At 42.3% G+C, this 14,962-nt stretch overlaps 1 protein-coding gene across 1 annotated transcript in view; it reads right to left on the minus strand.

Moving 5' to 3' along the window:
- Positions 1–14,962, minus strand: part of ptprz1a (protein tyrosine phosphatase receptor type Z1a) — a 70,447-nt gene that overhangs the window by 31,469 nt on the left and 24,016 nt on the right. Inside the window, exons 2-8 of the mRNA XM_079223127.1 lie at positions 13,094–13,156; positions 9,134–9,313; positions 6,837–6,988; positions 6,065–6,160; positions 3,953–4,019; positions 3,700–3,857; positions 137–287 (exon numbers count right to left, since the gene is read on the minus strand). Coding sequence (XP_079079253.1) covers positions 137–287; positions 3,700–3,857; positions 3,953–4,019; positions 6,065–6,160; positions 6,837–6,988; positions 9,134–9,313; positions 13,094–13,156 — 867 coding nt within the window. The remainder of the gene's footprint in view (positions 1–136; positions 288–3,699; positions 3,858–3,952; positions 4,020–6,064; positions 6,161–6,836; positions 6,989–9,133; positions 9,314–13,093; positions 13,157–14,962) is intronic.

The raw sequence follows: 14,962 nt of genomic DNA on the forward strand, positions 1-14,962 counted from the left end.
GGTAGTTTAGAGTCAAACAGACCATAAAGCAGGGGACGCTTTAGGGGCGGGGCTAGCAGTAACGAGCACCAGTAGTAACCGGGCTCCTGCAGCCGGTGACTGACAGGAGGAGCGCCGGTTGCTCTGGAGGACTCACCCGGTGTGAGCACCTCCTCGGTGCCGGTGTAGGAGGAGAACACCTGACCCATGAACTGCTGCTGCTGCTCCCTGTAGTTGTTCTGCAGGTAGTCCATCAGCATCACGTACCCGGCCTGCTGCATCGTCATCACCTCGCAGAACATCAGCAGCTGCAACACACAACACACGGCGGCGTCAGACGGAGTGAACCGGAACCACCGGGGGAAGACCGAGGAACACGTGAGAGATTATGTTAAACAACCATGATGCGTCACCCTTCTTTCTTTCATTTATTATGATTTGCTCTCTCTTCAGTGTTGTCTAGTTATCTCTAGTTCGCATAATTAACGCTTTTAGTTCATTTATTTATATATATATATATATGAATAAATATACATATTTACACACACACATATATGTTATGCTATATATATATATATATATATATATATATATATATATATATATATGTTATGTAATAATAATAATAATACAAAGTAGCTAATTACTTGCAGCTTTTGTTCACAGCTGGGTCAAATTTTTTAAATTTCAATAATTACGAACAGAAACAAGAGAAAAGTTGGTGAAGACTTGTAAATTAATATACTTGTATAGTTTCAAAGGCGATATATATATATATATATATATATATATATATATATATATATATATATATATATAATTGTATTATATTATAATCCATTTAATTTTACAGAGACAAAATCAAAAGCTTAATTGAACTAAAGACTAAAGTTCTGTTTTTCAACTATCAACTGAATCCTTTGATTGATTGATTACTTGTGTGTTTTATAAAATGTCCCAGTTATTCAAAAACAAACGTGTGAATGCTATATAAACTCTGTTAATCCATTTATCCGACAAAAACAAAGTGTAAATCATCCACAACACACAGCCTGCGGTCCTCCGGGCGGTTTGGAATCCCGCGTACCTGCTCAGGTAAGCCCCGCCCCTCTGGTTACGCAACACTGACGCACAGCCAGAGCTCATCTTTGTCGTCTTTGACTTTAAAGCATTAAACTCTGGCAGCTCCACCGCAGCTGGAATGTAGACCAGCCGAGGCACGTCGGGGAGGTTTGGAGACACCTGGGAACTCTCGGGATCGAACCGCCGACATCGCCTCGACCGCATTCTTCTTCTCTTGCCGCATCAATTATTGGTTTCATCAGCCGGTATTTGACAGTATTTAAAAACGTGTGAGAATTTTAGTTTATACGTTTTAACTACAACACAAAATAAAAAGCTGAGATTCGATCGCAATAAACGGATAAAAAAAGACAAATTAACCACATAATCATTTGTAATCATTTGCCAATTTGTAAGAAGTCGGATTCCATGCTTTGTCATGCTTTGTTCGGCTCAACTGTTGCTCGCCGTTGCTAACATTGTAGCGCTAAAAATAACACTGCAGCAACGCTATCGTTCACGCCCAAGACGACCTCTGCTTCATTCACTGTACAAAGAGGAGGCGGAGCTCCGGGCGTCAGGAGGAGCGTCTCAACGCTGACGGGCTCTTCGCGACGCAGACTCACAAGACTTTCTCGCTCAAGTTTAAATATCTGAACTGGAAGCGAATTGCAAAAAGTTTGCTTCGTATTCGCTATGAAAGTTCATGGAAAGTCAGCGCTCGTATTTGTTTTAAGGTATGAAAGGCTATACAGGTGCCTGGTGTCTGCATAGCTCAAGGGTCCTCAAACGTGTGTGTGTGTGTGTGTGTGTGTGTGTGTGTGTGTGTGTGTGTGTGTGTGTGTGAGGCTTCCTGCCATGACAGTTGTGTGTCAGAAGTCAACTAATGAAAGAGTCTGCTGGAAGATGACGTCTGATCCTCAGGAGGCGTCACACTAAGACCTTTATGTTGAAAACCTTTTGTGTGCATGCTTTCACATGTTTCTGCATTTATATATGTGTGTGTGTGTGTGTGTGTGTGTGTGAGAGACTGCCCCAGGCCGAGTGAGTGATTGACAACCGTACAGGAGCAGTCATTAAATCAAACAAATATTGGCTTACAAAAGATCTTTACGGTATTTAAGCTGACATGCACACGTGCGTGCACACACACACACAAACACACACACACACACACACACACACACACACACACACACACACACACACGCAGCTGCCGTCTCGTTGCCTCGCCCATCACTTTTGTGTGTTGTCAGAGCTCTGGTATGATAATTCCTCCTTTCAGCACATCTTTCTAAAAGGTTGTTTACGGACATTTTCTGTAATTGTGTCACTTGTCTTTTCATCCTGAACAAAAACGACAACAAAAAAAACCTCAAAGCTGACGTCTGGTTCTTAAAAGGACCACACTGGTGCTTAAAGTAGCTAAACCACAGAGGTTTGGGCGAATCGCCTCAACTCGGCAAATAAAAGAAAATGCCTGAACGTAAAAAAAGGACCAACATGTGGAGGGCTGGGAGGGGGCGGGGCTAACACTCGCCAAGTCACGTCTGTCGTTGTAGTTTTACGATAAGTCTTTTCTGTGGATTTGAAATTAAACCATAAGCACATCACAACATCTGGAGACGTATTAATGCTAATTATCTGGTGACAGCAATGACAACAGTGTGTAGCATTAAGTTGTCAAAGTTGATTCATTTAGCGTCTGGCTAGTTAGCTAGCTAGCGTGCTAATTCCACCAAACTTTCATGCTACAGTTGCAGAACATCTTCACGTTAACATTTAGCCGGACTTTATTTGTTTTCAACGAGAGTTAATGCTAGCCTCACCCCTTCAATTAGCTTATGCTAATTGCAAACGCAAAATTGCGTATCTCTAATGCGCATCGCTAGCATGCGGACTATTGCTATAATCATGGTTAGATAAGTGCTGTAAAAGGACTTACGGTGACAACATACAGGATGAACTCTAACAACCATTTTCTGTGAATTTTAGTTCACATGCAAGGCTGGGATATGTTGTTGATAGCGTTGTTTGATAGCGATTAGCATAAGCGAGTCACTGGCTAATTGAAAAAAAGGCTGGCAAGCTGACTTTCAAAATATCGCAAAAAAAGGGACTTTATTTGGCATTTCCACCAAAAGGTTTGAAGCGAATAAACTCAGCTAGAGCTCAGTTTGGTTGAACGTTAGCAAAAGAAAATGAACACAATGAACACGCTCATTCAAACCGTTAGCGGAGAGCCGTTAGCGGAGAGCTTGGTATTCTTTTGTTTCCAGAACCCATTTTTTTGACAGAGGCGTTAAACCAACTCAAGGGAACGTACATACAAAAACTTCTTTTTTTCAACGTGGTACTTCAAAACCAATTTCCCCGAGATTCACTCCAAATGCTCCACCATGTTCTGAGGATCGTCTCCACACAATGATCACACTCACGTCTCTGTGATTACCTCAAGCTCATCCTCCATTACAATCAACACAGGGGGGAAAACAATGGAAAACAGGAGCAAACCCATGTGATACTTGCAAAAACTACCATCACAGTTTGACTCCAGACAATTTATGTCCACTTTGTAGTTTCAAAGTGTTGGGATTAAAAGTGAATCCATCTTTTTCGACTGCCTCTTCCTAAACATACCGGCACCGCCTCCCTCACCTGTTCGTCGGAGATGGCCGCCGTGTTCTTGAAGACGATCCACTCGACGGTCTCGCTGCAGGGCGGCGAGGTCAGGGAGCCGTTGTAGACGAAGTATTTGTCCGTGGAGTTGGGCAGGAGGCCCCGCGGGGCGAAGGGCGGAACCGCGGCGCTCTTTCCTAGACGGCGAGGAGGACAGGACAACTTGAATAAGCACCACAGAAGAAGAGGCAAAGAGAGACGAGACGGAAGGAGAAGAAGAAGGCCGACGTACCGTATCTGCTCACGCTGGTAATGCCGTCGATGATGGCGCCGTAGTTTTCGTTGTCGTCCACGCTCGTCTGTGAAGAGTGAAAAAACACAATGATCTAGTGTTGACTTTTAATGAATTCATAATTTTATTGACTAATCATTCATTAATCATGTAAAACAAACCATAGAACTGTAAGTATTTGGAGCTTTGAATAACATTATGCATTTGCGTCATTGCGGTATCTCTCTCTGTGCCATCCTATGCACCAACCTTTTATTTATTTATATTTTTATTTGGGTGGGGGGAATTATCTATTTACTTTATTTATTTAATTAGTTTTATTTCATTTACTACTTTTTTTTTAATCTTTTGTCATTCTCTGTAATGCATGTTCCCCTGCAGTGTGAAAATATTTGGAAAAAATAAAATATTCCCCCGCAAAAAATCATGTAAAACAACTTAAGGCGGTCGATGCTTCAATTGGTTCGGTCAACTTTGGATCTTGGAGAACCAGAAGCTGCACTTTTCAGATATTGATCCAATACATTTATGGATTTCAACAATTTCTCCATAACTGAAGTTTATTTTCTCAACTGTTTATAGATTAAAAACCGGGACTTTCAGGTAATATATAGTTCACCTTCTCCAATAAAGCCAACAGACGGCCTTCAAAATGACTTTTGGAGAGTTACAAGCTGGTTGGAGGTTGGCAGAGAACAGAAACAAAAAACCTGATTCACTAGCTTTTTGTTTTCCCGCCGTGCTCTCCACCCAAAACACACAAGCAGCGCCTGCAGCTTCCCATCAGAGCCGTGTTCCAACACGGCCTCCGTCAGTCCCAACACGCCAACCCGGCCGGAGGCACCGCGACGGCACAAAGCAAAAACACAGGGAAAGTTTGTCTGCGGGAAATGCACGACGCTCGGGGTGAACTCTGGCAACGAAAACACACAAACACACACAGACCAGAGCTCGGCAATGATCCTCAGCCAAGATGTGAATCAAACACACTGAGGTATCACACGAAACACGCAGTCAGACTTCTTCCACACTGAACACAAAAGTCACCCGTGAAGTCATTCTGCGTTTGTAACCTGCCAACTTTGAGATATTCGGATGAGCTGCAAAGATCAGACAATTTACTTTAAGAGAAGCAACTAAAAAATCAGTAAGTTTTTTTTTATTATCCGAGAACAGTGTTTTTCAGACGAGAGCCCCGTCAGAAGGTGGAACATCCAAACCGTTAGCCCGGAGCTAACTGCTGCAAAACCCACGCAGCAGGGTTACCTCTGGCTTTTCAGGAATCAAAAGTATTTAGGAAAAAGCTTGAGGAGCTTTTTACTTCCTGGTGAGATCTCAACAAACTGGCCGCTATTTAGCAGACAGTCATCCTTAGTGTAAGTGCTGAGGTAACGTAAAGCCAGGGCTCTCAAGTTTTTAAGACAGGTAAGAGTGACATATCCTCCTTCCCCTCCCCTTTTTTCAGCGTGAGAAATACGATCTGTGGTGGGAGGGCGTGACTTAAGACCGAAATGCGTGACAGTCACGCTCAATGCGTGACACTTGAGAACCCTGCGTAAAGCTAATGGCTAATGGCTAACGACTAACGGCTCGGTCTGATAGCCGGCATCCCACGACAGTACTGAACTTATGTACTTTACTATGAACATGTTGTACTTCTACTTCACACTGAAGCCACAATTGTACTCCACTACTCAAGTAAGTTACTTTGCAGATTCAGAATAATAATAATGTAATAATACACTGGTTGACACTAGAGACGTATATAACGTTGCGGTGTTGCTACTTTCACATGTTGAATACATGTTCTGTGTTTGTGTAGCGGGAAGAGGAGACAACTTCATGTTCTTGTGCAACCCTGGGATGTAAACGGACAAACAAATGAACTGCTATCGAATAGCTGTTTCACAGTTTGCTCATTCTTAGCTGATTCAGCAGTTTGAGTTTGTTGAGCTAAAGAATCAAATTAGCAGCTGAACCTGCTTTACTTTCCACCACTAACTTCATCCCCCGCTGGTTCAAATGTCCCGATCTGAACCAGTTATTTGCATTTGAAAGTCTCCGAGCTGTTTTCAGGGTAAACCATCATCTGTCTGTAAAGTGAAAGAACACCTCGAACAGCACGGCCAGCGCTGTGATTCTCCCTCCGGCCTTCATGGTTTCGTCTAGCGAGTCGAAGCGAAGCTCCTCGTAACAGTAGATCTGCATCTGTGGGACGAAACACAAATATGATGACAAAGCGTTTCCCTTTTCCTATGTGACTAGGATATGTAACTTGTAACTTGTTATATGTAACTTGATATGTAACTTGTCAAATGTTTGTTTTTCTGAACCTTTATGTGTAAAGAATATTATTTTGACGGAACAAATCTTTTTCGGTCATTTTAGAGACCGAACAATGAATCGAAAAATAATTATTGCAGCAAGAGACAACAAAGCTGAATAAATAAAGGTAAATAATAGACAGGACTGTAATATACAGAAGTAAATACAAAATGTGTCTATATGAATATATATATATATATATATATATATATATATATATATATATATATATATATATATATATGTATAAAAAAGAAAATATAAATATAAAAATAATAAATATATAATATATATAAATATAAACAAATATGTATAAATATTATATATATATTTATATAAATATATATAATGTATTTATATAAATATATATATATATATACAGTGTAATATTTATATAACAATAATATTTGTATTTATTATAAATATAAAAATATCTATATGTAAAACATATATATATTCAAACAAAATATACATATATATTTTTTTTTTTCTTTTTTATATATATATAAAAAAATTAAAAACTGAGCTCAACCTTCGTTACACCTAGAAGACGTCTCACCTCCAGAGGGTACTTGACTCCATCCAGGCTGTGTTCGGAGCCCTCTGAGGAGGCGTTGCAGCGCCCCCAGTGGAAGGTGATACGTCCCACCTTGAACTTTGACCTCAGGCCGCCGCCGCTCACGTAGAAATCTCCGTCCACATCGACTGCCACTGAAAACAGAGAGAAGACGTGAAGAAATAAACGCTGCATTTCATTTAATCAAACTTCTGGAGCGTCCACTGCGTTCAGAGCTCTGAAGACAACGCGGCCTGACCTCTAACTGAAATAAAGGATTGTAAATGTACAGCAGATCAAAAGACGAGAGCTCGTATGCCGCACAATGCTCCGCTAACGGCGGCGTTAGACCATCAGACAATGGTTCACTCAACGAGGGATCTTCTTCAGCTCGTCTTTGTTGCACCTGACAAAAGGTCCCCTCGAGGGCCAAAGCTCTCTTTGATGGTCTGATGGATGTGGAGCGTCACTATGGCCTTTCATCTTCTGTAATGATCCTATAATGTACATCTCAGATCGGCACCGCAAAGATAGAGCGAGCACGGGGCTATTGTTCAGCGCAGACAATACATCTCAAGGTGGACGAGATCTCAGAAACATCGATCGGCTGAACACTCGAGCTCTGGACACTAAGGCTGGGATGGCCAAACATAATGAAAGAATTAAGAATTAAGAAAAAAAAAGTGTTTTAAATGAACAGAAACCTATATCTGACAATCTCCTTCACTTCAAATCAAATAAACTTGTATTGTCTCGCAAATACATGCAGAGAAGCCTCTGTACTAACACATGTAACTCCCTCTACGCAGTCGAGATTCACATAAAGTCCTAATATTTAAAGTGTTAGGAAAGTTTAAAAGCTATTTAATTGATTTAAATTGAGGAGCAACATGAATACCTTTTGATAAACGACGCTGTCAAACTGCTGAGTGTCGAGTTATTTAGATAGAGAATAAAAATTTCTATGACATTACCATTTTTTGGCTATGACTCCTTTTCGATAATTCTTCTGTACGTGGAGCAAAATCAATACGGTTCGTTCACCGTTGCTTTAAGCCCTCGGTTTCTCTCCAGCACTTTGATCTGTACGCGGCTTTGTTGTCCGTGTTTATCTTGTCTCGTTCATTATGTTTTCTTTGACCTCGTCTCCAGGCCGATGTTGACTCAACCTCGCGGCTGATTCCCTCCTGTTGAAACGTTTGACCTCGTATCAAAAGGCCTCAATCGCCTCTTCTTTTTCTAAAAACTGAGATCTGAAACACTAGAGTGTCCATTTGTGGGCTGATATAAAAGCCCACAAAAGAAACAGGTTTAAGAAGACCGCCCACCAAAACGCCTCCATTGATAAAGCCTTGACGGCTGATCCACAACAGCAAAGTGCTTCTTATTTGTGCAAACATTCCTGGCAATAAACGGTTTCTGATTCTGATTCTGATTCCCCGTTGCTAAGAAGCCTCCGTTTGGAGCTTCTTTCTTTTTTTTTTTTTAAAGGCAGTTACCTTGAATGCACACTGTCGGCTATTGTGTGTCATACCACTTAGGATGGCTAAGAGGCTTTTATATGTTTCCTCTCTCTGTCAAATGAGAAACTGGTAACTGAATCCGTTATAATGGGACTCCACTGGATGAGAGAGGCCCTTCTGGGAGAAACCGTCTCCTTAGAGGAGGGAGAAGGGAAGTCAGCCGAAAAAGTGCTTACTTTACAGCGTAGATGCCTTCAATAAACATATCAAACGTATTCTAACTAAACTAATAGTTATTAGCTCTGTGGCAATATGATTTAATTATGATTTAAACCAGGTTTAAACTTCCCTTTATTTATTAATGAAAAACGAATATATGGTGCGACTTTTATTTATTTATTTCCTCTTCAAAACCTAAAAGGATGATTAAAAAAAGGAAAGAAATCAGAAAACTACATTCAGGTTGATCGTGATGTGTTCAGGCCATCTAGTAAAATGTAGTTTTTGGTGAATGAAGTTTAAGAATTGTGAACACGCTCTAAGCTAATTATTATACTTCATTAAAACTAATAATGACAAAATGTATTTAAAATTGATAAAAAAGACTGTATTTATATTTCCTTGTATTTAAATAGTTGTTGAAGTGTTTTTACTACAGATGACATTAAAGTAAGTTTAGAATTTTGGATGGTTTACTGGTTGAAATTATTTTTGGGACGATGGCAACACAATAAAATGGAAATCCGATCCGAACCCCTCTCTTCCATGGCTGCTCTGAGATCAGTCCCAGGGGCCCCTGCATGGCGTCCTCCCAGCAGCCGGTCCTGGACGTCTTACCGGTCTTGCCGTTGTTCTTGATGGTCGTCCGGCCGCCCGTCGGACTCTCCCAGCCCTCGAACGTCAGCTTCTGGTACTGCAGCTTCACCTGAGCCAGGTTCTCCTCGATGTTAATGGGCGACTGCTTGGCGTTGCTGCAGGACGGAAACTTCTTGGCCCAGTTGTCCTGATTCAGGGTTCCTGGAGGGCAGACGCACAAAAACAAATAAACCAGTGTTCAACTGGTGGGAGGAGATGAAGATGCTTTTTATTGTCTAATTCCAAAGTTTCAATCAAATGTCACATGTTGGAGAAAAGCTGAGCTCTCAGCACGTAATGACAGAACTGTGATCAAATATGCAAAAAACATCTGTATATTTTAATTTCTTGGACACTAACTACATTGAATTGAATTACCGCTAAAATACGTTTTTTAACCTTTGACCTTGTTTTAAGGTTGTCGTCAGGTTGAGTAAAGAGAAATGATTTATTCTATTTTCAAGAGCAAGAAGGAAACCTAAAAAATTTGTGTTGACCGGACGACGACGTCATACCCGCTGAAAAAGTTGAAAGAAAACCGATTAATTCCTCTCAAAACTCTCCACAATGCAACGTATACAAAGAACTCCCTGAAAGGCGTCCATTTTTAAAAGCTCTAGTAACTTTGCATCAGTGCGGACGTTTAAAACGGAACATTGGGAAACGATCATCTCCCCAATTTGCTTATTGTGGCTTTGTGTCGTGAGCGTGCGCAGGAGAAAGCGTAACAAAGATGGCGGACGACCGCGTTGTTGATGTCTTGTTGGCGCTGCTCGGCCTGATGACCACTTTACCTTTACACTTTACATTTCTGCACATGTTATTTGGTCCACATCAGATTTTGCTTTGCCATCGTTTACTATTTCACCGGCCAAACGAAAATCAAGCTCACTGACGTAGCGCTAACGTAGCACTGACGTAGCATCTGACGTAGCGCTGACGTAGCGCTGACGTAGCGCTGACGTAGCGCTGACGTAGCATCTGACGTAGTGCTGTCGTAGCACGGACAAAGCATCTGACGTAGCGCTGATGTAGCATCTGATGTAGCGCTGACATAGCGCTGACGTAGCGCTGCTGGCCCGGCGAGCATCGGGAGTGATTTTTACGGAGATGTTTTGTAAAACAAACATGTCGTGTGGCAGACAGTTTTATTTGAAGACATAAAGGAAAATATCTGTGATAAAAAGACGTCTAAATGTGTGTCGACGCTGCCTAAATCGCAGCATCAGGGACCGCTTACAGGTGCGCCGCTCTGGGAGCGCTAGCGGTGAGCTAACGAGCTAATGAGCTAATGAGCTCCAGCTGCTCTGCTGCACTCTGGCTCCCAGGATCAGCTCTCACGGGTTTTTCTCTCTCGTGCAGCTCTCATGAGGTCATAGTCCAAGATTTTTTAATATTCAAGCTGACTCTGTCCCCCAAAATGCAAACTACTGCCGCTCAAACGGAAAGTTCAGCTTCAGGTTTCCTCTTTGCTTTCAAACGCAAAGAACACGCCGACGTGACGGACGACATAAATACAGTGCGTAAAGTGTTACAGCCGGGAATACAAATTATCTGACCCTCACAGAGTTCATGCACTCAGAGTGTGTGTGTGTGTGTGTGTGTGTGTGTGTGTGGGTCCAGCAGCTCGTATTCTTGTCGAACTGATCTACAGCCTCGAGCTCTAAGTTTCACTTTTACTGCCAAATTAATCCGAGCAGCATGTGACGTTCAGATATTCGGACGGCAGTGGGCTGCATGTGGATTTGTTCACATCTGCTCAGAGTGGCAGTCTCTTACGCGGCGTCCACACCAAAAGCGTTGCGAATAACCACCAGTTCTGCTTTATGCTTGTTGTGGAAATTCCACAAACGTTGGGACATCAAATGCCAGGAGTGACGTAGAGACGCCGTATACGTCTCTGGTGTCGACCTGTCAATCACCTTGTAGCCCCGCCCTAAAGCCTTGAAACTAGAGATTGAGACATAAACTCATGTTTACAATGTTTACTGAGGGAATAAATCAAGAGAGAAGTAGAGTCATTTATATAGACTTCTATACAACCAGAGGAGTCGCCCCCTGGTGGTCAGGAGAGAGAATGCAGCTTTAACACATGAAGCATAGACTTCTATACAACCAGAGGAGTCACCCCTGGTGGACATGAGAGAAAGCAGCTTTAAAACATGAAGCAAAGACTTCTATACAACCGGAGGAGTCACCCGCTGGTGATCAGGAGAGAGAAAGCAGCTTTAACCCATGAAGCATATACTTCTATACAACCAGAGGAGTCGCCCCCTGGTGGTCAGGAGAGAGAATGTAGCTTTAACACATGAAGCATATACTTCTAAACAACCAGAGGAGCCGCCGGCTGGTGGTCATGAGGACAGTGGCATGAAATCAGAAAACACGTCAATATGTCGCTCTTGTCGACGCCAAAGTCAACCGAGACATTCAAATCAAAGACGTACAAACATTTGCCGTTTCTCAAAAAGAAACGATAAAGTGGAACCCATCATTCCGCCTCTAAACAACCCGACACTTAAAAGGCGTCGTCAACGTGATTATTATCATTTGCTTCATCGGAACCGGTTCCAAGCATGTACGGGCATTTGTTTCCCCTCCACTACATGACAGTAAAAAGGCACGGTTGACTAAATTAGGGGTTATGACGACGTCGTTGAATCTTGGCATCGATAATAAGAGCAGCGTCGAACGTTATTCGAAACCAATAATCCCCCTGGAGCTGCATGTAACTGATTGTTGGATATTGTATATTTATTTTCCTCAGCGTAGCTCTGAACCTGAATAACTTTGAACTCAGACTCTTCAACACGAAACAACCCTCATGCAGCTGTTTGCAGCCGTTTGCCTCTTCTGTGCTAATTACGTGTCGTTTCAACCAGCTGGTGTTGTGTCTGTTCGCAGGTATGCCAGCGGTCACGTGACTCTCCGACCTCGCTCCGATTGGCTGTTTGGAGTTTCTTCCACCGGAGGACAAAGAGCCCCCGAACCAGGTCAGACAGGCCTCTGGGTCGGGGCGGATATTAGCATGTGAATGGAGGGCAAGCACACAGGCTGTAAACACAGCCGACCTCAGCACTCAGCGCTCAGAGAACCGAAAACAAGACAATAAGAAGCGGTTGTCGTAATGTTATAATAAATAAATAATACATTTTCTGTTGTTTTAAAAAAAGGTTATACAAGCCTGAAGGGTCATTCACACACTTCAGGTTTCCCCTGAAGTGTTTCTGTTGCAGGGAAACTGATTAATAACACGACGGTCGGTAGGAATCAGGAAATCAGAAACATGTTCGTTGAGCTTCAGAGCTATCCGTTCCCCCCCGCTTCCAGTCTTTATGCTAAGCTAGGCTAACCACGCCTGATCATCTCGCGCTCGAAAGGAAAGTAAATAAGCACATTCCAACATTGGACACCTTTAAGGTGTAGAAAAATAACTTCATAAAAACGACACCTGTTTTTCCAAATATCCATATATATTTTTAATGTTTTTATTTATATATATTTGAGAACCATCTTAGCTGCCTTGCTCCAAACCAGGTTTTCAAATATCCCGAAAATGTTTCCAGATTAAATTCGCCATTCTTGCCTTGAATTGCTTTAACGGGCAGAAAACCCAAAGCTCCGAACCCAAACGTTAAACTGAAGCCATCATGTTTTTTTTTATAAAAAAGTAATATTCTGCAGCAGAAAAAACCTGCCCGCTCTTCTCCTCTCAGACACTTGATTTCTTAGCAGGAAGCGTGACAAACATGAATCACCAAAGCAGCTGACTGCTCCACATACTGCACATGCCAGAGAGCTTCTGCCTTCTCCTTTCACGGTGCATGCAGAATAAGCAGCGTGTCACTCAAATAAAACACAGAGCCCGATATCACTCGGAGGCTAATCGTCCCAACCTGCTGACACAGGAAGTTTTCTCTGTCTGCACGGCGCCTGACTCACCTGCGTACGACCAGTCGATGTCTTCTGAGAACTTGCGTTGATTCCTGTATGCGTATCCTCCAGCTGAGAGAGAGAGAGAGAGAGAGAGTCGGTCATTTATAGGTTACATGAGTATTAATGACAGATTACACTGGATTCTGCATGTCTGTTTATTTACATGTATAACCCGTTTATTGCTGATAATGTCATCGGTCAATATATGCAGAGCGTTTTTTGTTCTCTCAAAGTAAATAAAGGTGTTTATTTTGAAAATCGTCATAATTAGAACATGAATTCTCAAGCCATAAAAACAACGTGTCTTCATACAACGGTTTGCATGATAATAATTATTGTCACTTGCTGTTTGTTGCACGCTCACAGGCTTTTCAAAATAAACTTCCGTCTTCACAAGAAACTCCGTTTGGTAAAATCAACAAAACAACGTAGTTTCGGTTTGGGATCGACCTTTTCGTTTCACACGGGGAACAAACTTATCATGGCTTTGCATCTTTATACTTTCTCGTTCATGATTGCGTTAATAACATACTGGGGAAAAAAACCTGTTGTGGGATATCTACACATTATTTTTCGTAGATATTGCTACGAATGCAGGAAGAGGAAAAAACACAGGAACTGTGTTTAGTTCACTTCATCCTCGTTCATTGGATGCTTGTGCCAATGTTGAAGAAATTCCTTCCTGGAGTTCGTGAGATATATCGAGTTCACAAGATTTTTCGTGGCGTTGGTGGAAAAAACGTGAGTTCAGAGCCTTGGAATACCGAATGTAATGTGGCATCTAAATGGACTTGACTGGTTTAGTTTTGACGGATAAGATTGGATGCAATTCAAGCAATACAAATAATGAATGCCGACTATTCTAATAGGGAAAACTATTAACTGTTCCGTCTTATTTTCTCTTATCTATATTTACCCTTGTGCTCAATAATCATAGGTGAAATACTCGATGGTCTTCAACAGCTGCAGCCCAGGTAGGGGGCATCTCTAAGGGCATCTTTAAGGTCATCTCCAAGGGCATGTTTAAGGGCATCTTTAAGGGCATCTTTAAAGGCATCTCTATGGGCATCTCTCAAGGCATCTTTAAGGGCATCTTTAAGGGCATCTCTCAGGGCATCTCACATGGCATCTTTAAGGACATCTTTAAAAGCATCTCTAAAGGCATCTTTAAGGGCATCTCGAAATGCATCTTTAAAAGCATCTCTAAAGGCATCTCTAAAGGCATCTTTAAAGGCATCTCTCAGGGCATCTCACATGGCATCTTTAAGGACATCTTTAAAAGCATCTCTAAAGGCATCTCTAAAGGCATCTTTAAGGGCATCTCGAAATGCATCTTTAAGGGCATCTCTAAGAGCATCTTTACTTTGCCTGATTTACTCGCATCGACCTGTCACGTCATGTAGGCTCCACTTTCTTTTTGCCATATTTGGATATTTTGATTCAAAACAGCCAAACATCCCAAACTCACAAACACATACGGACATTTTTCTGCCCATTAAACCAGACCGATTTCTTAAGGGCATAAAGCTCCCCACCGTACGACCTTCCTCTCGACCTCGCCGGCTAACTGGGCCCAGGCCGGCTCTCCGTCACGTGTATAATGAGATGCGTGTCAGGAGGTGAGTTATTAACCCGAGCGGCTGTCCGGGCGTCTGTCACATTAATGAAGTGGAGTCAACGCCCCGGCGGGGGCCGTTAGAGAACGGCACCTCGTTACCATAACAGAGCGCCGCGGGGCCCCGACCGAGAAACAAAGAGCCGGGGCCACATGACACGGAGAGGAAATAAAGGGACGCGATGAGGTGTGTGTTCACAAGCAGTCACAACACACAGAACAATGTTCATTTGATGGAATTTAAACTATTTACCGGCGTG

This window comes from Taurulus bubalis (genome assembly GCF_910589615.1).
Source record: "Taurulus bubalis genome assembly, chromosome: 9".
Taxonomy (NCBI): domain Eukaryota; kingdom Metazoa; phylum Chordata; class Actinopteri; order Perciformes; family Cottidae; genus Taurulus; species Taurulus bubalis.